The 23350-nt window shown below is 45.2% G+C and overlaps 2 protein-coding genes across 3 annotated transcripts; one reads left to right on the top strand and one right to left on the bottom strand.

Moving 5' to 3' along the window:
* The first annotated feature begins 289 nt into the window (after window positions 1–289).
* plpp1a (phospholipid phosphatase 1a) lies at window positions 290–8594 on the top strand. 2 transcript variants are annotated; one of them, XM_037484744.2, is made up of 7 exons: window positions 290–399; window positions 643–1093; window positions 3013–3167; window positions 5122–5402; window positions 6617–6674; window positions 7293–7469; window positions 8085–8594. In XM_037484744.2, the coding sequence occupies exons 2-7, from the start codon at window positions 1036–1038 to the stop codon at window positions 8202–8204; spliced, it is 849 nt and encodes a 282-aa protein (XP_037340641.2). In that variant the 5' UTR covers window positions 290–399; window positions 643–1035; the 3' UTR covers window positions 8205–8594. The 2 variants fall into 2 exon arrangements, with proteins under 2 accessions (XP_037340641.2, XP_037340642.2); XM_037484745.2 differs by lacking the exons at window positions 290–399; window positions 3013–3167 and adding an exon at window positions 4209–4360 and having other exon boundaries at window positions 415–1093.
* A 1343-nt stretch (window positions 8595–9937) lies between these two features.
* mtrex (Mtr4 exosome RNA helicase) lies at window positions 9938–23346 on the bottom strand. The gene is made up of 27 exons (XM_037484740.2): window positions 23191–23346; window positions 22694–22828; window positions 22533–22599; window positions 22360–22422; window positions 21559–21671; window positions 21258–21432; window positions 21036–21126; window positions 20501–20625; window positions 19919–20017; window positions 19715–19832; window positions 19491–19622; window positions 17141–17220; window positions 16714–16824; window positions 16516–16617; window positions 15432–15557; window positions 14862–15012; window positions 14473–14645; window positions 14321–14389; window positions 14120–14245; window positions 13884–13994; window positions 13583–13771; window positions 12562–12725; window positions 12337–12442; window positions 11817–11873; window positions 11553–11715; window positions 10685–10789; window positions 9938–10448 (listed from the first exon to the last, which is right to left on the bottom strand). Exons 1-27 carry the CDS (start codon window positions 23289–23291, stop codon window positions 10396–10398), a joined length of 3105 nt encoding a protein of 1034 aa, XP_037340637.2. The 5' UTR covers window positions 23292–23346; the 3' UTR covers window positions 9938–10395.
* Window positions 23347–23350: the final 4 nt, after the last annotated feature.

Here is a 23350-nt window from a genome sequence, read left to right as displayed (position 1 = left end):
ACTTTGCCCAATTAAAACCTCAGCACAACGTCGGTTTGTGCCGACTCTTGATTGCTCATTTTTCTTTTGTTACTTAAAGGACAAGGTCACAGTGGTACGTATTTATAAAAACAATAGTCATGGGACCGAATGACGATTAAAGCGCGTTTTCTTGCTGGAATCTTCCTTACTGCACCATGAAGAGATTTGTCACAATTTACAGTAGTGTTTCAGCATTTCGTCCATGTAACCACACCTCCAGAGCACCAGGTGGAGCTAGTGAGCTGCACATGTCAGTTGCAGGGTGACGTCACGATGACGTGGGCGTTTATCATGAGTTTAGCATCGCGGCTGGAGAACTTGCCTTCGGGTTAAGTTAACTAGGGCCTTATTGTAATTCCCCGGGGGACAATCGAGAAGGTAATCAGACAAAACGCCACAGTTACGTTACTTTGGAGTTTAGTAGCCTGAAGTTGTCACCCATGATTATTTGAAGTATAGCTAACGTTAGCTCTAGTAAATCCGTTAATAATAAAGTAAAGAATAAACCAGGCGCAGTTTTTGACAGCTGTGGTTTAACTTATATACAATGACGTGCCACATACTGTACTATGAAATGTGCTCACTGTGGGAAATCTAAAACAATAAATCCTCCGACTCGAGTGACCGAACAGGTGTGCGACCCAACGACCCGGCTCTTCGTGGGAGGGAGTGTTCGTTTTATTCATCGGCGTTGAAAAGAAAACACCATGACAGCCTTGCGGCGTTATCGACTCCGCCTGCAGCTCACCGCCCCCTAACAACAACAACAACAAAAAACCAACAACACCAAATACACATCATTTTGACGTCTGCTGGCTCCGTGCGAAGGCGTCGACGTTCTATTGGCGTTTCCACAACAATGCGCTCGCACGTTCGGCCCCGCCCGCCGCCGCCGCAGCAGCAGCAGCAGCAGCAGTGACGTCACTAGGAGGGGCATCCCTCTGCCGGTGTTTATTTCAGAAGGCGACGCGACACGGACCGGGGAGTCGAGTCGGAGGACGGACGGGAGCAAACATGTTCGAGGCGAAAGGAGCCGCCTTTGTGCTGCTCGACGTAGCGTGTCTGGTTCTGGGTACGTGTCTCAATGCTGCTCCTTATTATTGACCCGTTTGTTTCGGCTAGTTTTGTTTTTTTAAGACGATTTGTGCTGAGATATAATCCCCATTCGGGATCCTCAACGATCTGTGTAACATGCGATATTCGTGTAACATCTTTCTAGGTATTCTGTTAAGATGGTATCAAATGGTCCCTTGAATTAATCAAGAGCCACAGGATCTGTTTTCTCCATTTGGTGCAAACTTATTTGATTTGTTACAAATGCTAATCATCTAATAGTTCATATTGATTTTTTTGTTACCCCTGAGTGCATCAATATCTACTAGATGGTCCTCATACGCAGGCCTGTCTATACACAAACCTCTGGATATACTCTTGTTTTTGAGGTTTTTGCTGAGACCAATGCAATCCGTACCCGGCAGGCTCATGTTTTAAAGGTTCCTCGTTGACGTAATCACATCTCTCATTCCAACTAAATCCAGAGTCTATGGATCTGCTACTATTGATTTGTTAATAAGGGGAGAGGGACTCTAAAATATTGCCTAACTCTAAAGTCTGCAAATTCATTTTACGGTGCACAACGGCAGTGAGAACCAGTGTGACTGGACCAACCCCAGTTTGCTGTTTAGGTGACCGATGCAGAAGCAAACTGGATTATTCTGCTAATGACAGAGACAATGAGATTATAGCCGAGCATCTGCAACAGTAATCTGTTTTGTAGAGGGAGGCAGCAGCAGCTTGTGACTGCACATGCAGGTTAGACTCAAAAGGATTAACTAACTTTTTTGGGGGCGCTTTGTTTGTACATAAAAATGACCTGGAGAAGCTTTAGTCCTGACACACAGTTTTCCATGTAATTATTGAGATGTTTATATTTCATTAATGTTATAAAATGCACTTTTTTTTTTCTTTTTTTCTGGCCATGTGTGTTTTCGACTTTGTGGAGGTTTCCAGCTGTTGCAGCCGATCACTTTAGTGTGGCACAGCTGACTGTCAACAGCTGCACAGATGGCTGGCAGAATTAAGAAGTCGTTGATAGAAAGTTTGTGTCTCTTCATGTGTGTGCGTGCACTCTCTGGATGTGTTGTGTTAACGTGCTTCACAGCTCATTTTGTGTATTGTGTTCTGTGTATTTCCCCAACGATGCACCGTGGAAAACACGCCAAACCACCAGAGAAACCACGCAGCCTCGCATTCAGACTTTGGACTGTCAAAGTCTAATTAATCTATTATCTTTATGGTATTTTATCCGTATAGGAAACTCTTCGCTTATCCCTGCTGAAAAACTACCTGGAGATAATTCTTTGGTGTGGTGGTGTTTGCTATCTAATACGTAAAGTTGCAGAGCCGCTGACTGAGCGCAGTATTGCACATTTTCCGTGGTCCAAAGGATAGGACTTGGCAATACTTACCAAAAGACTAAAACTAACTAACGTTTGAGCGTATTAATGTGCCATTGTTGTCCCACATGCTATTAGAGAAGCATCAATGAGTACAGGGTGACGTGTTCCTTTATCACAGTGAAGATGCATCTGTGCTGCGGGGCCAAAATAAATCTTTGTTTTCTTCTTGTGAACAACGATTAACAAAAACCTCCAGCGCCCAGCGCTTTAAGAAAGTCATCTAAATCAGATGTGTATTCGTGATCCGCTCTTCCCTCGGAATGACAGGCTCTAAGGCAGATGTGCTAAGATAACTCCTGGCTTCCTTTTTTGGTCCTGCCCCCAAATGTAATGAAAATGAAAAGTAGAAGTATGCTGCTCTAAAGGTTGGGGTCCCACGCGCCGTGTTATCGCTCATGACGTCCCGAACGGACACAAAAGGCCTCGGAGCGCTGGGTTTCGGTGGCCCCCTTTCCTTTCTCTGCCCTGCTCCTGTTTGTCTCTGCAGTAGGTGACCTGTCCCCCCCCCCCCCCCCGGTCTCTTCGTCCACAGGGGGTCTGCCTCTGGCGGCCTTTAACCTGGGTAAGATCCGCCCCTACCGGAGGGGCTTTTTCTGTAGCGACGACAGCATCAAGTACCCGTTCCACAGCGGCACGATAAGCTCCACCGTGCTCTACGGCGTGGGCTTCGCCCTGCCCATTAGCTGCGTAAGTAGGCGTCGGGTCGGCGGGCCGGTCCCCCTCCCCTCCCCTCCCCTCTCCTCCCCTCCCTCCCGCAAGGACGCGTTGACTCGGCCATCCGCAAGGCCACGCCACAGCGAAAAGGGGCCCCTCCCGCCCCGCCCCGGCACGCCCTGGCGGAAAGCAGCCGCGGTGGCGTGTCAACGCGTCCTCGGGACGGATCGGTGTTCACGATAGTTTGGCTTCCTCGTTTTTATGATACAGAGGATTATTCAGGAGAAGTTTTTAAATCACAGTTTGTGATGTATCACGGTTTGAGGCTTCTGACTGTTGTGTATCGACAGCTCAAAGGAAAGATGTCCACTTACAAACAATAAATGTATAAAATAATCACACACACACACGTTTTAACCATCTAGCTTTGCGGGTGAGGCTAAATCATTAATTTTTGCATGTTAATCTTTCGGGTGAACTGTCAACTATTCTCTCGCTGTGAATAGTTGTTGCTTTAAATAGATTAGTAAAGCACTGCCGGGGTGTGCGTCTGCATTGTCACCTGTTGTCTGTAGTGTTTTGTGTATTTTGAGTCATGGGAACCTGGGTCTAATTTAAAAGTGTTTTTAGGAAGAGGCTTTGCCAAAGAGAGTAAAGACAAAAGAAGCAGCACCAAGTGTGGCTTTGAGGGAGAGGAAGTGAGTGAGGACTCGCGTCCTTTGGGTCCCGTGAGAGCTGACTTAACGGGGGGGGGGTTAGGGGGGTGGGGGGGCTCGCTAACCTTCTCTGAAATGTCCCACTCTGCATCTCCGCCTTTGTCATCTCTGGCTTTCTTTCACGTCAGCATCCGTTCCCGTAACGCGTTTAACTGCCTGGTTGCCGTGCCAACACTTTAACCACTAAATGTCTGCCCACTGATGTTTCTTCAAAGGAGGCAACGTTCCATGCCACCCTCGCACAGGCACACAGTGATGCATCATGGGTAGGGGTCCGAGGCCCAGTGACATGCTCTTGTAACCTGTATTTTTCTTTTGCCTTTTTTTTGTGCTCTCTCTCACAACTTCTCTGATTTAGTTGGACTTCCATTTGCAATACTCACCCCGCGACACAGTCCTTTCCGCCGGGGCTTTTTCTGTAATGACGATTCAATCAAGTACCCCCTTAAAGAAGACACCATTTCCTATCAGTTGTTAGGAGGTGTCATGATTCCCGTCACGATACTCACTGTAAGTGCACCTGTTTTGTTTTCTGCTAATACTTCTCTTTGTTACCTGTTAATTGTGTACAGCTGTATCTGCTTCTACACCCCAAACTTCTCTCTTAATGCAACAGCTGTTAAACTGCTAAATATTTGATTCTGTAATACTGTTTTTTTTTTTTTTAATTTCTTGCCTAATCCACCGCCACCGTTAACTGCATGTTGCATGTAGAGAATGTTTCACAAACTTTTACAGTTTTACCAAACTGCATTATGCCAAACAGGAAGGTGACTTGAGGTGGAGTTTTTCTTGGCTGCAGAGCGAGTGTTTACATGACAGATGTGAAACTCTCAGCGGTGACTTCGGTCTGTGAGGCGGACTGGATGGAAAAGAGTGACACCTCTTAAACAGGCAACAAGAGTCACTTCTGTATAAAACCCAGAAAAGTTTTATTTATTTATTTATTTTTTACAAGAGCTGATAGTTCTCCTATTGAAAGATTTCTAATCGCTTTTTCAATACACCGGACCCTTTAAGATTATGAACACACGAGTACAGATCTAATGTGTGAAACAATACGTTTATTATTTTAAGTGGACATCATCCTGTGGCCAATTATATTTCACAACATTATGTCTTCAAAATCTGAAAAGATCTCAAATGCATGTATCAGAAAACAAGTCAGAACTATTTCTTCAAACCCTTTGACAGAGATTAGGTAACTTCTCTGGCTGCGATGAGGATTCATTTATTAGCTTTTAACTCCTGTATCCTCCTCCTCGCCACAGATGATAATCGGCGAGTGCCTTTCAGTCCATCTGAAGCGCATCAAATCCAAGTCGTCTTTCGGCAGCTACGCCTCCAGCGTCTACAAGGCCGTGGGCGCGTTCGTCTTCGGCGCCGCCATGAGCCAGTCGCTGACCGACATCGCCAAGTACTCCATCGGCCGCCTCAGGCCGCACTTCCTGGACGTGTGCAAGCCCGACTGGAGGGGGATCAACTGCTCGGCGGGGGCGTACGTCGAAGACATCGCCTGCACGGGGGACCCGGACTTGGTCAACGAGGCCAGGTAGGTGTGTGTGTGTGTGTGTGTGTGTGTGTGACCCGTTTTAAATCGGCCCCTCACTCGGCCTCAGTTTTGTTTTATCGCTTAGCGGATTAGTGGAATCTGAACAGAGCGCCTCCCCTCGTTTCACAACACGCTCGTGGTGTTGGTAGGTCAAAGGTCAAACGGTGTGGCTGAACCGCCTAACGAATGCCCCAGTTGATTAATAGCGTTATTGGCAGCATTCTTTTTTTGGCTGACATTGTTGTGCAACGTCTTCTTTCTGCTGGATATCGGCGCAGTGAGACCCGCGCCATCGAATAATAACCCCAGGAATGTGAGGCCTGTTTGTGTCGCTTATCGGCCGCGGGCAGAAGGAAGTGTGTTGGGTGGGGAGGATTTCCACTTCTCGTAAAGCCATCGGCATCGAGAGCGGGAGCAAATTACAGAAGCAGAGGCCTGAACAGTGGAAAAATCCTATCGGGAGTCACGAGGGTTTCGCTGCTGGCTGCAAGAAACGTTCTCTTCTAATCGAAGGAGCTTTCTACCCCACAGCTGAGTGGTAAATGCACCGTGCTTTTAACTATTTGGATGGATATGAGGCATTAGCAGGGCAGAGTGAGCATCCCGTGAGGATCTATTTACCCTGTTCCAGTGGTGGGGGGGTGGTGGGGGTGGGGAGGGTGTAACAAGCAGGAGAGGACGCCTCAGGATTGTTTTACTGTAATGGGATTCCTCTCTGACTCAGTTTATAACCAAGAGGCATATTTGCATTTGTTTGCATTTAAGAGAAAGAAAAGAACAATGCACACCTGTAAGGAAAAGGACACTATTAAAAAAATAAATTTAAAAAAATTAACTTTGATGACTTTTACCATAAAACAATATTCAGCCTCAAATTTCAGACAAACACTGATTTTGGCTTCTGAACATTTTTTTTTTTCTTTCCTTACTTTTAAATAGGCTTTACTTTGGGCCTGTTTGATACATATTACTTACGAGCTAACGTGCTACATGAGGTGATGTTTGTTATCGAGACACAAAATGATCTGCATTGGGATGGAGGATTGTGTCTGTGTCCCTTCAGCCAGCGACCGAACCCACAAACGAGGTTGTGCGTCTGACTCATGTCGGTTCGAACTATGACGTCGCTGTGTCTTCCCATTTGTGTTGTTTGGTTTTCCATTAATTGAGCACACAGCAAAGGGCTGAGCCACGCTTTTGTCTTTCTGTTGCAGACTTTCCTTCTACTCCGGACACTCCTCGTTTTCCATGTACTGCATGCTGTTCCTGGCCGTAAGTTCCCAAACCTGTTAACCATTGATCATATCATAACCACCATCATTTACTGGACCTAATTATTAGGATTTAATATGTCTATATACACAATTTTCTGTCCTATTCAGTGGTACATCTTGCTGCCAACAAAACGCAATGCTAATATTATTCTTCAGAGTTTGACTGAATAGTGAAACATCTTTTGAAGTTCTAAATATGAGGCTGTGTGAGAGCGATTTTACAGGCTGCTGGTTCATTCAGCGCCATGCAGCAGATATATAAATAAAGTCCGGGACAGAGTCCTGGCAGCGGCATAAAGCGTCCTCTCCATTTTCATTAGGGCGGAAATGTGAGTACGACAAACAGCAGCTTACCTGCACACGCAGGGCGTGTTTTCTGAGCTATTTGCGTAGCGGCAAAGGAAGGGCAGCGCGAGTCTGGATGAAGCGGCTCAGCTGGTTTCTCCCTGGTGGGAGAGGAAATGTTTCCATTACAAACAAAAGCTCTAAAGCGCACGCAGCGACGAAAACCGGACGTTCAGGCGACCGCCTCGTAATATTGCGCTTTTGGACCTTTGAGAACGTACAGCATGTTGTCCATGAAGCACCAGCACGACGCTCCTGTGTCTCCTTCCAGCTCTACCTGCAGGCCCGGCTCCAGGCCGACTGGGCGAGGCTGTTGAGACCCACGATCCAGTTTTTCCTGATCGCTGCCACGGTGTACACGGGATTGTCCCGGGTGTCTGACTATAAGCATCACTGGAGCGATGTGCTGACTGGACTCCTGCAGGGGGCTCTCATGGCCATCCTGGTGGTGAGGGATGCGTCTAAATCTGGCTTCAAATGAATACTTTTAATACTCAAGTCTTATCTGTCAGTTAGATGTGAGACGTTGGAACAGCAGGGAGGATGATCTGCTAAGTATGGCATTTGGAACACACACACACACAGATAGTTGTGTGTCTGTGTAGAACCTGATTGCTCACAAATTCAATAGTACAGTTTAAGGCATTTGATGCATGAACACAGTAAGCTATAAATGCATAAATAACCACCCTCAAACTAGATATTTTTATACTTAAGTTACAAAAATGTAATACAATTAAAAAAAAAAAAAAAAAAAAAAAACTTTAGGGCATACTAAATTCTGAATGTTTGACATACTATAGAAGAATTTTCCTTTTTAATAGATTTGTCTGACCATGATTTATTTCATAACTATTAAGAAATGTATTCTTTATTCTGACATTAAACACATCAGTCTCCAGTCTCTATGCAAACCTTTATGAATATTCCCCAAAATAGAAATTCCAAAGTATTGAGCTCCCCCGGATGTTTTTTATTCTTGGATGTTTTACACAAGGTGTACTCATTAAGCCGAACCCTCGTCCATGCTTTAAAAAAAAAATCCTCTTCCTGTCCCTCGCAGGTCTTCTGCGTGTCAGACTTTTTCAAGCCGCGCGTGGTTCCCCTTAAAGACGAAGACATCCCACACACGACCCTGCAGGAGACTCCGACCAACGGAAACCACTTTGAGAGTCCCAACTAAGCTAAGACGGGAGGAGGAGAAGGAGGAAGAAGGGGAGGAAGAGGGGGAGGACGCCTCTCCACCCAGAACCCCAGCTCTCTAGCCCTTCGTCTCACACCAGCGATCCAGCGTGAGTTTTACAGCTGGTTCTTACCTCACGTACGCCAGCTGCTCTCTCCGCATCGGTCCAGACGCAAAGACCTTGTTACTTGTCCCTGACCTTTTGGAGAGAGGGAGGGGGCCTGATGATCAGGCCTGATGTGACCTGGACAGATGTGGGTCAGGGGGCTAGAGACTCTGGAGAGACAGAGAGCATTTAGCGCGCATGCATCTACTGAGCTGCTGGGGAGACGTTACTGCTGCCTGCGCCCACTAAAGGGTCCAACCACTGCTTGGGGGGGGAGGGGGGGGGGGAGGGGGGGGGACCTGTGAATGTAAGCTTGCTTTGTAATTTTTCCTACCTGCAGTCAATCTGCTCAAGGATCAGTTTCTAGGTGCGTGGGGTTTACTAATGTTGGATAGTGAAGCTGATCCTAGACCAGAAGGAGACACTGCTGCCGCTCTCCTCCCCGACCGTCCCACCCGATGCGGCCGAAGGGGAAGCACGACTCGGTTTGAGAGGAGACCGTCATTCCTGCGCTGCCTTTGCTGGACTGCTGCTAAATAATACAAACATCAAGTGTACACTCAATGTACTTTTATATAATCTGTGTGCAAATAAGAGATGTTGAATATAGGGAAAACCAAAGCCATTTTACTTAAGATGAAACAAAGTGTTTGTATTATGTCACGATGTGTTATAAAATTAAAGCATGACTTGTTTACTTCCTCGGCCAGATGTCAAAATGTTATTATGAACCTTGTTTCTCATGTAAGCAAAAAATTATAAAAGCATGACTGTTCAGTTCATGTCCCAAAATATATTGACAGTATAATTCTGATTAAAATAGTTACCAAGTTCAGCGAATTATTGTGATTAAAAGAACAGGTTTCAGAATATTTTCGTAATAAAAGGCAAACTTTTTTTAATGGCAACAATTCTTCACTTGGTATGCTGTAGCTTTTTTTTTTAACCACGTGTATAATATACAGTGGGGAGGACAAGCATTTGATACACTGCATGCTTTATCATACTCGCCAGAAAATCACATTTTAAATCATGATTTTCTGGATTTGTTTTAGAGTACTATTTGTTTCAGTACTATAACAATTCGATCCTAGATGCTTTGAAAGTGTTTCAAATGCTACTTTCTTCATATGACTTAAAACCTTCTGACAGTGTATACGGCTTTAGGAACTTCTTTTCAAATATACACAAGTAGGACTTAACATTAGCTGTTTAGGTATTTAAGTCACAATTTTTCATGTCCTTAAAAATAAATTTGAAAAAAAAACAACATACTATTAGGAATAATAATCTACCGCCAAGACGTAACTTCATATTTATAAGAGTGGCATCAATCTCTGCAGAACATCTTAAATTAACGATTGTTAAGGAATGCAGGTTATTTTTTTTAATGAAAAAGTTTGGGAAGATTTTAATTTCCTTGTGCTTTTGCTGACCTGAAGCCAATCTCTAGGATCTTAAAATGTAGGATCAGTTTCCAGGTCTGCTGATGAGCGCAATCTTTGCTTCTCAAGGCCAGAAGGTGCTGGAGAGCAGAGAGATGATCCTGCAGCAGAGGACGTTAGTCGTGTATCAAGAACAAAGGGAAAGGACATCAATCATTTCTTTTAAAAGCTGTATTTCAAAAAAACGCCATACTGACTTTATGGAGAAAAAAAAAGTGAAATATGTACAAATGTAAAAAAGAAAAAGAAAAAAAAGACTGGTTTGATTCCTCCATCCTTCCTTAAAATTCAGATTATGAACCAATTTGTAAATCTAAGGAAAAACAATAAAAGCATTAATGTTTACCGTGTTCTCTAAACAGAGTTCATCTACAAAATAGCACTTGTTTAATTGCTCAATCATGTATATATTTTATGTAATTCTCAACGTGCAGAACACGACATTACAAAGTTGAAGGCGGGACAAATAAGTTAAAAGCCAATTTAACTTCAGGGGGATAAATGCCACACTATTTGACAGTTGGAAAAAACGTGAGACTAAAACAAAAATAATGGATGTTCGAGAGAGCCGTCGGGGAATAATCAGAAATAAAATGAGGGAATAGCCTTTATCCTGCGGTGGTGGGAAGCTGTCGGATCGTTAGAGGTAGAGACTGGCAGCAAACACAATGTCTCTCTTGATCTTTGTTATTCCTGCAGAGACACAGAAACAAAATATCATCTATAAACAGTTGAGCTTTTTAATGCCATAAAGATGGTAAGAAGTACCATCAAATAACTCAATCATGTCTCCTACTTGCTTAAAAAGGCTCCGGAACCGTGAGAGCTACTTCCAACTATTATTTTCATCCTCAATTCATCTGCAAAATAGTTTTCACTAAAATGGTTTAGTCGCGGTTTGTCCAGCAAACAGCCAAACGTTGTCTTACCTTCAGAAAACTTGTTCTCCAGCTCTGTGTTGCCGATGGCTTTGGCTGCAGAACACATCTGCCTGAGGACTTCTTCCAGGCGGCGCATGCAGCGGATGATGCTTCCTACAACACACACACACACACACACACATTAATCCATGCAGGGCGATCAATGGCAGAATAAGGACATCTAGCAGGAATGCAGTGTGACTCCTCACAGATGTGCACTTTCAACCCAATTTACAAATAAGTTCTAGTGAATAACTAGATGTTATTTAGTGCTAATACTATTTTATTTTGTACATTTACAACGTATCAATTCCAACTAAAGTGTAAATGCTGGGAAATGAGTCCTTTAGTCATTGCCACTTCCAACAATCAGTTAAATGGAGCATTTTCACTCGGTCGTCCAACGCTCCCTCCATATTTCCTCATGGCGCCCCGTGACATGTCTCCCGGCTGAGGTCAGTGTTGGCAGTGAGAGAGAAACGACTCGACTCACACTGCACCGAATCCGTCAGTGAGAGCCGCCGACAGCCGGCAAAGAGCTTTTGTACCGCTGCAGATTCTTAACCTGTATATTATTGCAGAATGAATAATTGCTTCTCTCTGACCCTTGAACACTCAGCTATGACGTTTTATTATTTTTTATTATATTGCACACTGTTGACTTTTGGGACCTCTGACATGGAATGTTTTACGAGCCACTCATTTAATCTTTAACCGCGTATTAAATTAGTTTATGTGTAAGTATTGCTTTCAAATGAATGTAGTAGATAAAATACCAACTATGGAAATACCTACAAATTGGAATTAAAAAAAAAAAAAAAAGGGAAGTCAGTATGTTAACTTCCTGTCATGTTTGTTATTCATTTCAATTGCAAACCTTCAAAGACGTCGGTCATCTTGCAGATCTGAGCGAACGTGGCGCCGTTTGCCCAGGCGAACACCACGTCCATGAGGTGGGGCTTAAACTGCCCCAGATACGTCTCCTCGTCCACCTCCAGCTTGGCGTCTGCAGAGACCTTTGCGATGCGCTTCGCACATTCCTGAAAAAAGAAAAAAAAAAGAAAAACGGAATTAAGTTTCCAGCCGAATTCAAACTTTCATTAACTGGAGCGAGTCGGAGGTCATTGTCAGTTTTTCTGACCTGCATTTGTCTCAAGGGAGCCGCCAGCTGTTCAGTCAGCTTCGGTATCTCCACAACCTGGAGGGCAGAATTACATCATCAATGTTGTGAACATTTCTGACTTTAGGCCAAATCAACAGAAGAGACTAATGGCGCTTCAGATTCGATCCGACTCGAGAAAACCTCCAAGTAGGTGTTGCAGCTGGTCCACTTTGACCACTGCCTGCTTCCAACACACCTGTCCCATTTCCCTCGTATCAGCTCGTACGAAGCAAACAGTAAAATGCTACGACCTTCGGGCTGGTGACCTACGCGGTGGACGTTTGTTTGTTTCTCAGTGGAAGAGCTCCAGAGAAAAGGGTCGTTAAAGCGCCCGACCGAGAGGCTTCATTAACATTAACGTCAGAGTCGGGGGGGGGGGGGGGGGGGGCGTTTTTGTTTTTGTTGCCGTGCGAGCGTAGAGGCCAAGAAAGCGGCCGCAGCTTCTATACGCAGGGACGGGCACCGGGGGGGGGGGGGGGTTGTGTGCGTTTGTTCATACGTTCTCCTGGAACACGAAGCAGGACAGCAGGGCGGTGGCCTGCTCCGCCGTCAGGTCGTTGAAGAGGCCGTTGAAAATCATTTCCGTCAGCAGGAGCTCATCGGCACTGGAAGAAGCAAGCGGAGATAATATCATCTCCACTTTAGCAGGACGAAGGTCACAGTGACCGCGTTAAAACATCCGCCCGGCCAGCGTGGTTTGAATGGGAATCGGTCGCTCCCCCACCTGCTGATTTCACAGGCGACCCTCCCCTTCATCTCGATGACGTCGGACGGACTGGCGAAGCCGAGGCGTCGCAGGACCCTCTTCCTGCACTTGAGCTTGTCCATCTGCAGGACGGTGCGCGCCTCCTTCAGCTCGTGCTTGGCCGTTCGAACCTTAGCTGCGATCTGCACAAACAAACACACACACACACACACACAAATGTGAAAAAGCACTGTGATAACTCCCAGATGTTTGGGGCATGAGATCATTCTAAACACTACAATAACTTGCGAAGGAGGGAGAACATTTGAGTAATCAGCCAACAGATGTTCATCCGCCTGCTTATCGGTGTTAATAATGATGAACTTTTAACCTTTACCACTCGAGATTAGGAAACACCCCTAAGACACACAAACAGATCTCCGCAGCATGGCGCATTGCTCAAGGAATTATAGCACAATTGCTTCAAAACGAATGGTTTCCGGTGAGATAATGTAGAAATATTTCAAATGAAAGTAAAAGCTATCTCCATGTCCACCTTTTATGTCCAACAAATAAATGTGTCTGATTGTGGCTTTGGTCCACATGGCATCAAGTAGATTACAACTACATCCTCCACATCGCATGCTTTGTAGAAATAGTAGTGAAGTGAGACAGGTCTCCTCAGCTGTCATTTTTGTAAAAGGCCAATACGAAGGTTGGCTGCAGCAACGCGATTAAGGATTAGCTGTAGAGAAATTCCCATAGGAGATACAGGTTAATCTCTTAATCCAGTTTGAACGGCACAACACACTGGAACACACCATTTCTGCTCAACTTGTCAAACCTGGTCGGTTACATGAAGTCACGTGGCAGGAAGAGTCCACGAAAGGTCATATATAGTAATCCAACAAGGTTAATGTTTCAGGGTAACAAAACCCGGCTGTTTGCTTTGTATTCAACTGGTTTCATTGGAGTTTGACGTTTTTCTGCCGGTGACCTTTTGCCGCTCCGACAAACTGAAAAAAACGAAACAAAAAAAACAACTCATTTGTCTTCTCACCACAGCTTTCTTCTCACAGAGGGAATACGCTGACTCCAGGTTGGGGTCGCTGTGCAGGGGGTGGGAGTACAGGCGGTGCTCAAAGGCCTCCACTTTCTGAATAACTTTCTTCAGTGCCGGGTCTTTGATGCCCATGTCATCCACGGGGTCCAGCAGAGGAACGCCATCTGGGAAACGTTTCTGCACCTCCTGCAGACCAAACGTTTGGGGGGGTGGGAAGTGAGGGCAAATATTTCAACGATTAGAGGCGGGTTTCGCAAAAGTTCTCTTTCCATTGTTGCAACACGGCTGCCTTTTGTACCTGAATAGACTTGAGCATGAGCTGTCGGTTGTCAAAGGGCCTCAGGTCTTTGGGGATGTAGAGGCGAACTGAGCTGATGGAAGTCAGGAGATGAAGCATCACCGGGACCACCTGGACAAGGAGTTGAATAATAAATGCATAAAAAAAAATTAAAAAAAGGAGTTATACTCCACGAAAACCCTCTAGTCTTATTTGTGAATGAAACATGCAGAGGCGTGTGCGCTTGTTTAATCCACCTGCATCTCTCCAGCCTCCCCCGGAGCAGCGGGTTTCGCAGCCTCGGTCGCAGCCTCCTTCACGCTGTCCTTGCTGCAGTGGACCAAAACCTCCACCACGTACAGCGCCTGCGCCTCTGCAGTCGTCTACATGAAGGGAAATTGCACATTAGTCTCGGGCGCTTGTGTATGGAATCACGTGCGCCCGGAACGCCGACTTACCTTCACGTTCGTCTTCTTGGAAAAGTTGACGACGATCCCCCAGCCGAAGTCAGCGTCTTCATTTTTCACCTGAGGGGTCAACACAGAGGGCTGTGAAATGAGGCGTTCGAGCGACTCACTGCGGGCCTGTCGGGGAGTGTGTGAAGCTCTACCTTGACGAGGCGCCCAGGCTGCAGGAAGGGCAAGCAGTATTTGGGTTTGTGGGTGAACTCCTGTATCTCTTGGGCCAGTTTGGCCAGCTGCTGTCGGATTTTGAAGTAAGTGAACACGTGCTCTTCATTGGGAATTTCAATGAGATGGTACTCCTTCTCATACTTCTTAATTCCTGCGAAGAAATCAACGAGAGTAAGGCCACAACAGGAGATTCAAATAGTATTTTAGCATCTACAAGGGGAAAAAACATTCCAGACACCCAATGATAAAAGATGCCTTAGTTGTGGAGTCTTAGCACATTTAAATGAGTAAATAGAAGAGCTGTGGTTAGGGTCCGTTTGCGGTACAGGCTACTTCCTGCAGTACATGCAGATGTAGATATGCTTACTCTCCACAACACCGGGCAAAGCCCTGTAGTGTTGGAACTGGTAGAAGGACTTCTCCAGCATGTACTCTGGGTTGATCTCCTCCACACGCAGCAGGTTGAGGACCATGTTGTAGGTCAGGTGGAAGGCACTGTTCAAAGGGTCAGCTGAGCCCTGAGGGGCACAACGACCGGGAGACAGAAGAAAAACATTTAAAAGAAGAAATGCTGTCGTTATAAACGCACGGCCACATGTTGTTAGAACTTTACTGTAAGCGCCAAGAAGGTAAAAGGCCTAAATAATTGCAAGCTGAAGTCACTTTCTCAAATTCGATACAGAGATTTAGCAAATCACAACCTCCCGAAAACACAAATATGAACCAAAGATTTCTCCAAGTAACCCCATGGAGAGTTTTACATAAAAAAAAGCTACACAGTGACATATTTATATCAGTTATAAGACGTTTTATTGAGTTTATGATCTATAGAGGGGATAACTTAAGAGTCACATAAGCATTTTTCCATTTAATCATTCACACCATTTGTCAGCGAGACAGCAATGGATTCAACCCGTGTATAAAGGTACCGCGGTACCTTGAGCAGCTGTTTGCCAACGTTTGGGCTCATCTTCTCGTCCGCCATGAAAATAACAATCCCCCTGTCGTCCATTCCTCTCCTCCCGGCTCGGCCCGACATCTGGATGTACTCACCTGACGTGATCTACACCACATGAAAGCACACAAGACAATAAATAAGGACACTCGGTAGAAAAACAATACAACCGCTGACTGTGTGTCTAATTTATCTGCAGTAGAAACATACAAATCTAGATGAGGGGCAGGAAAGCACTGAGGCAGAGTGCTATGATCCTTCCAGGACTTCTTTCTGTGTGCAATAATTCTGCTTTCCCTCCACACATGAGTATTTGGCTGTTGACCTGATCGGATGCCAAGGGATCAGCTCTCGATTTTAAATCAGTGTGTTTCAGGAATTCAAATGTGTGAGTGCCTGCGTGGAGCTTTGGCATCGTCGGAGGCACCAGATGTTCCTGATGAACCTCTTGGAGGGAAACAGCCCCCCGCCCTCCCCATTCCCTCTCACATTCTCTTCAAGTCCATGTGAGTTGAAAAACTATGTAAATGAAGTAAGGACGAAGGGTGCTCACACACACACACACACACACACACACACACACACACACACACACACACACACACACACACACACACACACACACACACACACACACACACACACACACACACACACACACACACACACACACACACACACACACACACACACACACACACACACGGCTGTTTACGTGGCGCTGCAACACAGTGTGACACCTCCACACTGCATATGGAGCAGAGCTGCTGCTTCAAAGCGATAGCACATTTTTACGGGGAGTTCTACGATTTCATTGGCTGCTCATTGAAAGTAACGAGGAGATCAGCCTTGCACCTTCTTGCTAGTTCACATAAAGTAAGCTTTACGGCCTTTACGCCTGCTCACGGCTCTTGAAATTGCCCAACAAAATGTACCCGCTGGTACTCTGCACCAAACGCTGGGACGAGCAGGGGGAATAAATCCCAGAGGAATGTCCCCCGTCACAAGACATCTGTCCTGGTTTATCACGTTATATTAACAACAGCGTGCATGACTGTGCGCTTACGAAGCGGTGATTCTTGCCGTCGAACTTGCGTGCGCTGGTGAAGAGCACAGTGCGAGCCGGCATGTTGATGCCCATGGCGAACGTCTCCGTGGCAAACAGGGCCTGAAATGAGAACGCAACGCGCTATCAACACGACGTCAGTTTTATGGTAAACAAACAATGTGTGTTTGGGGACGTCGTGGGTTGATGATTCTGTACCTTGATCAGGCCTTCGGAGAAAAGGATCTCGATGGTCTCCTTGAGGATGGGCAGCAGGCCTCCGTGGTGGATTCCTATCCCCCTCTTCAGCAGCGGCAGCACGTGCTCCACCTGAGGAACGCCCGAGCGGCAGATTAGCGGCGGTTTAGCGCCTTCATTCGAGTGGAGAAGCGGCTACGAGCCTCATAGTGGAAAAGCGCGCCCTCGCCGTAGCGGTCTAGCCACTAACAACTGCTGCCTCAACGCGGCAGGTTCGCGTAATGCGACTCAACAACAACACAAGCATTATGCGGGCAGCTGTTTAGTTTACAGCAGATTAAGACTCCTCTGAACAGAAAAGTGTTTTTTTTTTTTTTAACACAAGGCGCTGGGCTCAAAAAGAGCCGACGTGGAGGGTTGTAAAACACGCGAGAGTTCAGACGCCCACCTGAGGGAGTTTCTTGTCTTCGTCCGATAGACAGTCCACCGCGTTGTTGAAAACTTCCTCCACCAGACGCTTCTCGTCATCTGGAAATAAACAGACTGTGTGTCAAAACAAATGTCTTCTCATGGCGGTGGAGGAGAATATCTAAATATTAGCACAAAGACATTTCTTATTCCCTTAAACCACGAGACTCCACACACACACACATTATTATCTTAGTCCCTGGTCTCTTTTTACTCATGAAACCCCTCTTAGGAGGCCGTGTTATTTAGAAACTTGGACCTCCAAGACATACGGATGGCCCAGCCTGCGTTTATAATGTCAAAGGAACTTGTTTGAATGTTTTCATAACAAAGCAATACCACAGACCAACACGCACTGGGGCCAATTAAAACAAAGAGGGAAAAAAAGGAAATAGCTCTGCCTCCCAAGCTAAATACAGAGTGTCCAAAGAAGCTCCCAGAGAGGCTCCAAACACACTAAACATGCACTGTAGAGCCATTGTATCAAAAATGTGGGACAAAAGGAAGAAGAAACAAGAAACAAAGACAGTTCTTGGTACTCAGTAAATAGACAATAATGGACAAAGAAACATTGTTCTGATGAAGATTGCAAAAGAGAAGTGACCTGTAATTGCTGGGATATTTGGCTGCGGACCTGACTGCGTCAACCTCAGGCTCTTCCCATTAGTGGCAACTGATGACCAACTATAATGCTGCCGTTCGACCCGAAAAACAAAAAATACTGACGTCGCAGGTCGGCAGCACTGAGCTGCCCAGAAAGCATGGGTCATGAAACAAGGCGGGGGGGGGGGGGCTCTGGCTTCAGTGTTTATAAGAATGCTGATGATTAGGGTTGGGTATCGAGAATCGAATGGAATCGGAACTAGCTTTGCGATTTACCCGGTATTGTTCAAAAGTTTAAAATTCGATTCCTTGTTTCGATTCTCAGTCCGCCGGCGCCGACCGGAAATGGAAACCGCTGAACACCAACGAAGAAGCGTCCACCGGAAGTGTTGGCGTAACAGCGCGATCGAACATGTATAGCGTGCGTCGGCGGTCCAAAGTGTGGTTACACTTTTCGAAACAAACCGAAAACTTGGCAAGAAACTCCCGGTTGTTGTAAATTTGTGACGCATCAGACCAGTGTGCGCGCGGGTGCCGGGTGGCCCGAGCGGAGCAGTCCTATCTGTTAAAATGAGCCGTGAGGCTGGCGCTGCAAAGGAAAAAACAGATTGTACTAGCACTCCCCGCGTCGACCGCCAGCAGCCCCCCGTCAGCGAAAGTGTCCCCGATTTGAGGTTGGGAGAGTTGCGCCCCCCCCCCCCCCTCCGTGTGCCCCGTGTTTGACGCGCTGCCTCTTCCTCTGATTCCAAGGGTTCGTCCATCAGTGGGAGCAAGGTAACGTTTAAGTACCTGCAGTATCACACACTCACGAGTAAATGTGTTTTTGTGAGGTTTCAAAAATAAAGCTCTATGGAGGAAAGTGTACCCCTGTTATTTATAATGTTTAAACAATATTCAAGTTCATAGTTTGACATTTATATTGTAGTTGAAAACAGCCTGTTAGAAATTCATAGTCAAGTTAATAAAAAGTTCATAGAATTAACATTGATGGAGAAGGTCAGACTATTTCCTTCAGAAAGACCCTTGGTTAGCTAGCTCATTTAAAATATCTTAAACTTAAACTTTTTTGACCCTGCATCTTAAAAGAATCGGAATCGAGAATCGCTGGGAACCGGAATCGAAACAAGGAATCAGTATCGGAATCGGTATCGCTCAAATTCAAACGATACCCAACCCTACTTATAAGAGCATATAGGGAGCACAAAAGAGAAAGGGTAGAAGAAAAGAGCCATGTGGCTCCCTCCCCTCATTATGACCCTCCTACGCACACAAACAAAGGAACTCCGTAACAACAACAACCTGCAAACATGCTGTTAAACTGTCTGGCTTCGGTTTGGGGGGAAGAATTGGTCCCTCTAATTTCGAAATGACAGAAACAAAACAGGTAGTTTGCTGTTGCTTGGTAAAAGAAGAAGAAAAAAAGAGCATCTTCCATTTTAGGTTATGAGGACTTATGAAGGATGTCTTGAAACATTTTAATGCGATAATTCTTCACAAATAAGATTCCTATTTCGACGTTGTTCCTCAATCAAGTAAAATGGCACTCGACACAAACCTGGTGCACGAAACACATGCCGTCACCCATCCAAACGAACACCATGACGCTGGTGGGACTCATCCTCAAACTAAAGAACCTCTTGTGGGTGTATCGAGTAGTTATGCATTCGGCGCTGAGGTACCGCGGATGAAAGCACAGCGTTGCTGAATGGCGGCACTAGCAGACATACCTCTGTTGAAGTCCAGCTTGGCCACCTGCAGCGCGTAGGCCTCACATTCTTTCTTGCTGAAGCTGAAAATGATGACGGGCTGGAAGTTTCTCTCCATGATCATCTTTACGATCTTGAACACATTGGACGGGCCTGAGGCGATCATAGATGGGAGTGTGGGTGGATGAATGACTCAGATATTTACACATGTCCTTCTTCTAAAGCTGACACACACACACACACACCTTTAGTCGGCGCTTTCCGCCCTCTTGGGTCCCACTTGCCCCCTGCGCTTCCCCCAGAATCCCCTGCATCTCTCAGCACCTTCATGGCCGAGTTGAAATTGTCCTCTCTGAAGTCTCCCTGAAGCACAGAAAAGAAACAAAGATGTTATGCATCCAAAATAGGGAGACGGACATGAGATCATGTGTGCCCGTTGAGGACCGTACGTTCTCATCGACAACCAGGTGGAGTCCGTCCCCTCCTGCTGGAAAGATGTAGTGCTGCAGTGGAGTGGGACGGTAGTCCGTGTAGACGACATGGCATGGCTAAAGGAGACATGAGACAGAAACACTTAATAATGGAAAAAAAAGAAGAAGAAAACACACATTGGAATGTTAACCGGATCCTTTCATAAAGACGGATAATTGTCCCTCACATTTCATACAGCAGGATGTCTTTTAAAAAGGAATACTTTGTTGTTTGTATATCAATCACAAGCCACATGTTACATTCTTTGAACTAACTTTTAAATACTTACTAAATCCGAAATGAATTCAAGTAAATGGACGTCAAGATTAATAACGGCGTAACCAAATCCAAACACCCGTTTTCAAACTGTCACACAACCATGCAGTATAACCCAGGTGTCATTCATCAAGTTCTATCCTCATTCAAAGTTTTCTTCAATAATTTAAGATAATCTGGAGTGAATACTTGATTGATACAAATGGCCATTTTGTGGGTGACGTATTTGTGTAACTCTTACAATAATAATAATAACAATAATATCTTCCAGTACAACATCCCACCTGTTTGTGTAGGTGCGTAATCCACTCTGCAAACTGTCTGGCATTGGGGATCGTGGCTGACAGGAAGACGTAATGCACATTGTCAGGAAGAAGAATGATGGTTTCCTCCCAAACGACACCACGCTCTGAAATACACAGAAACCAGAGGCATTTATCACAAGCAGAAACACGGTTGTTTTTAATAGAACTTTTGCCTGTTGTGTTTACTCATGATTGTTCAAAGACATACCTAGCGTTTTAAACTGCACAAGCTCATTCTAAAGTGCCTGTTTTACCACCGAGTTTTGGGGCAAATGTCATCCTCAAAAAAGTAAAAAGTAGAATCTTAAACCATGGGACATCTATTTCAAAATGTATTGGACAAAAAATCACCAGTTTAGCAGCGTATGTATTTACACTGTAGGTCAAAGTCTTTCCTCTCAAAGTCACTGGGACGAGGCAAGATTCTCGTCTACTGCATGTGATGCAGTACAAGCACGTGGTACCAGGCAGGTACCTGCGTGAACACCCTGAGGCTGCTGTATTCCGCACTCACCTGCATCTCTCATGTAATGGATCTCATCAAAGACAACCCACGCCACCTCCCTCATGATCTCAGAGCCCCGGTACAGCATGCTCCTTAGGATCTGGAGGAAAAAAAAGAAAAGAGGTTCATCGTGGCAATGCAACCCGTCAGTGATGCTTCTGCTCCCCCCAGTGGCACGCTCAACCTGCAGAACTCTCTCTCTCTCTCTCTTAACTCGCCGTCCCATCTTACCTCTGTTGTCATGACGAGGCAGGAGGCAGTGGGGTTGATGGTGACGTCACCGGTCATCAGCCCCACATCCTGGAACTCTTCGTACATTTCTCTGTACTTCTGGTTGGAGAGAGCTTTGATGGGGCTGGTGAAGATCACTCTCTGTTTCTCTCTGAGGGCCAGTGCAATGGCGTATCTGCAAGCGCACGACACAAGAGGTTAATAGACACAACTGTTGTTAACTAAATACAAGACAAAACAGTACAGACAGTACTCAACAGTACAGATATTCATTTTGAACAAAACTGCCAAAGATGCTCACTCAGCACAGACGGTCTTGCCAGCAGAGGTGTGTGCAGACACAAGAACAGACTCGTTGTTGTCAAGACATAAGATGGCTTCACGCTGGAACGGGTCAAGAACAAAGGGGTACTCCTGCAGGACAAGCGTGACACGTGAAAGAGAGAAAATAAACATCCAGGTGCAATGCCAGCCCATTGTTATCCAACAAGTACACAACGCACAATATCGTCTTGTGCTACTGTAGGGCTGTCAATGAATATTCTATATTCAAATAGTTGTTAAAAACATGTATTCTAGTGCGAAAATTAATATTCAAATAAAAATGAAAAAAATAAAAAAAACAGCGGGAGCAGAGTCTGTCCGTTTTGCGGGTAGTGCGCTACTGTACTGACTTAATTCCGCATGAATAAATAGACCAGGCTACAACAGCTTCATGCACTGGTTTGATTATTTGCCGTTTCATGCTCAGGAAAAGTTCCATGTGCACCACAGCACAGCTCGCTCATAGCGTTCAATGTCTGTTCCATACTCGCCTCTTTACGTTAAGCATATTTGTTTCAATCACTGAATGAAGGCTGCCATATATGTAAGTCTCCTCCGTAGCAACCAGATATTCGAATATGTGTGTTTTTTAATATTCAAACGTCATTTTACTACTCATACAGTGAAGGTGTGATAATGTGCTGCCGTTTTAAAGTTAGGATAATGTTTGCAACAATATGTCCGAAAGGTTAGTAGATTTTTTTAATAACCTGGCAGAATAGACATAGATTTAAAAAAAAAAAAAATTAAATTCCACAACCAAAGGACAGATTTTTACCTTGGCTGCTTTCCCCACTCTCGATTTCAGCGGTTTATACTCATCATTGAGAGGCAGTGCCACCTATTAGGGAAAGACTGTATTGTTAACAAGTTTTAACATTTTAATTGGAGAAATCAGACCGGAATTTAATTAAAATTGTCAATTTGCTGTCGATATGTTTTTCCTTTTACCTCATGTGAGCATCCTTCCACGGTTTCGACTTGCTCCACCTTCACTTGGGGCATAACTTCTGCAAGACTGAAGTAAATAAAACAAAGTAAAAATCGACTTCTTGTCAGTTAAATGTACAACAGCACCGTAGTGTAACGATTCTAACGTTAACTCCTCTCACTTTAGCTCGGAACTGGTGTCGTGTCGGGGTTTCTTCCCGAACCCCATCTCCTCTCCAAGCTCACTGTCAGCCTCCCTCTTGATCGGGGCCGACGGAGCAGTATCCATGTCGGCGTCATTTTTAATCTCATTTTTCCTAGAAAAAGTTAAAAAAAAAAAAAACATCTAAAGAGTTTTTACCTGAGCTATAATATTGGATTAACGTTAGCAGTTAAGCTAACACTAGCTAGCACGATGGAACCTTAAATTAGACATTCTCCTAAAAAATGTTTGACTATTTAATAACGCTGTTTTAACTAAAACAGACATGCGACATGCAGCATTGTCAGAACCAGCAGCCGGTTCATTCGGTGTTATATTAATAACGAGTTAACGGAAAGTTGAACAACGTTAAAGCTAGCTAACTGACGTACGTTGGGTTAAAGTGACGTTCCCGGGACGTACAAACCTCCTCATTTCATACAACGACATTTTGCAATAACAAAAAAAGCCATTTACCCGATGTCGGGTGTCAGAGAAGCAGGTATCGTTTTACTCGCGGTGGTTTGTTGATTATCGTCAAACACGCTGAACAAGCCGTCTCCAAAGGCGTCCGCCATGATTGTTAGGCTCACTTTCCCACAATACCACACGTGGTTTGATCTCCAGCGACACTTCC

Source organism: Pungitius pungitius, chromosome 18 (genome assembly GCF_949316345.1).
Source record: "Pungitius pungitius chromosome 18, fPunPun2.1, whole genome shotgun sequence".
NCBI lineage: Eukaryota > Metazoa > Chordata > Actinopteri > Perciformes > Gasterosteidae > Pungitius > Pungitius pungitius.
This window is presented reverse-complemented; position numbering and strand designations above follow the sequence as displayed.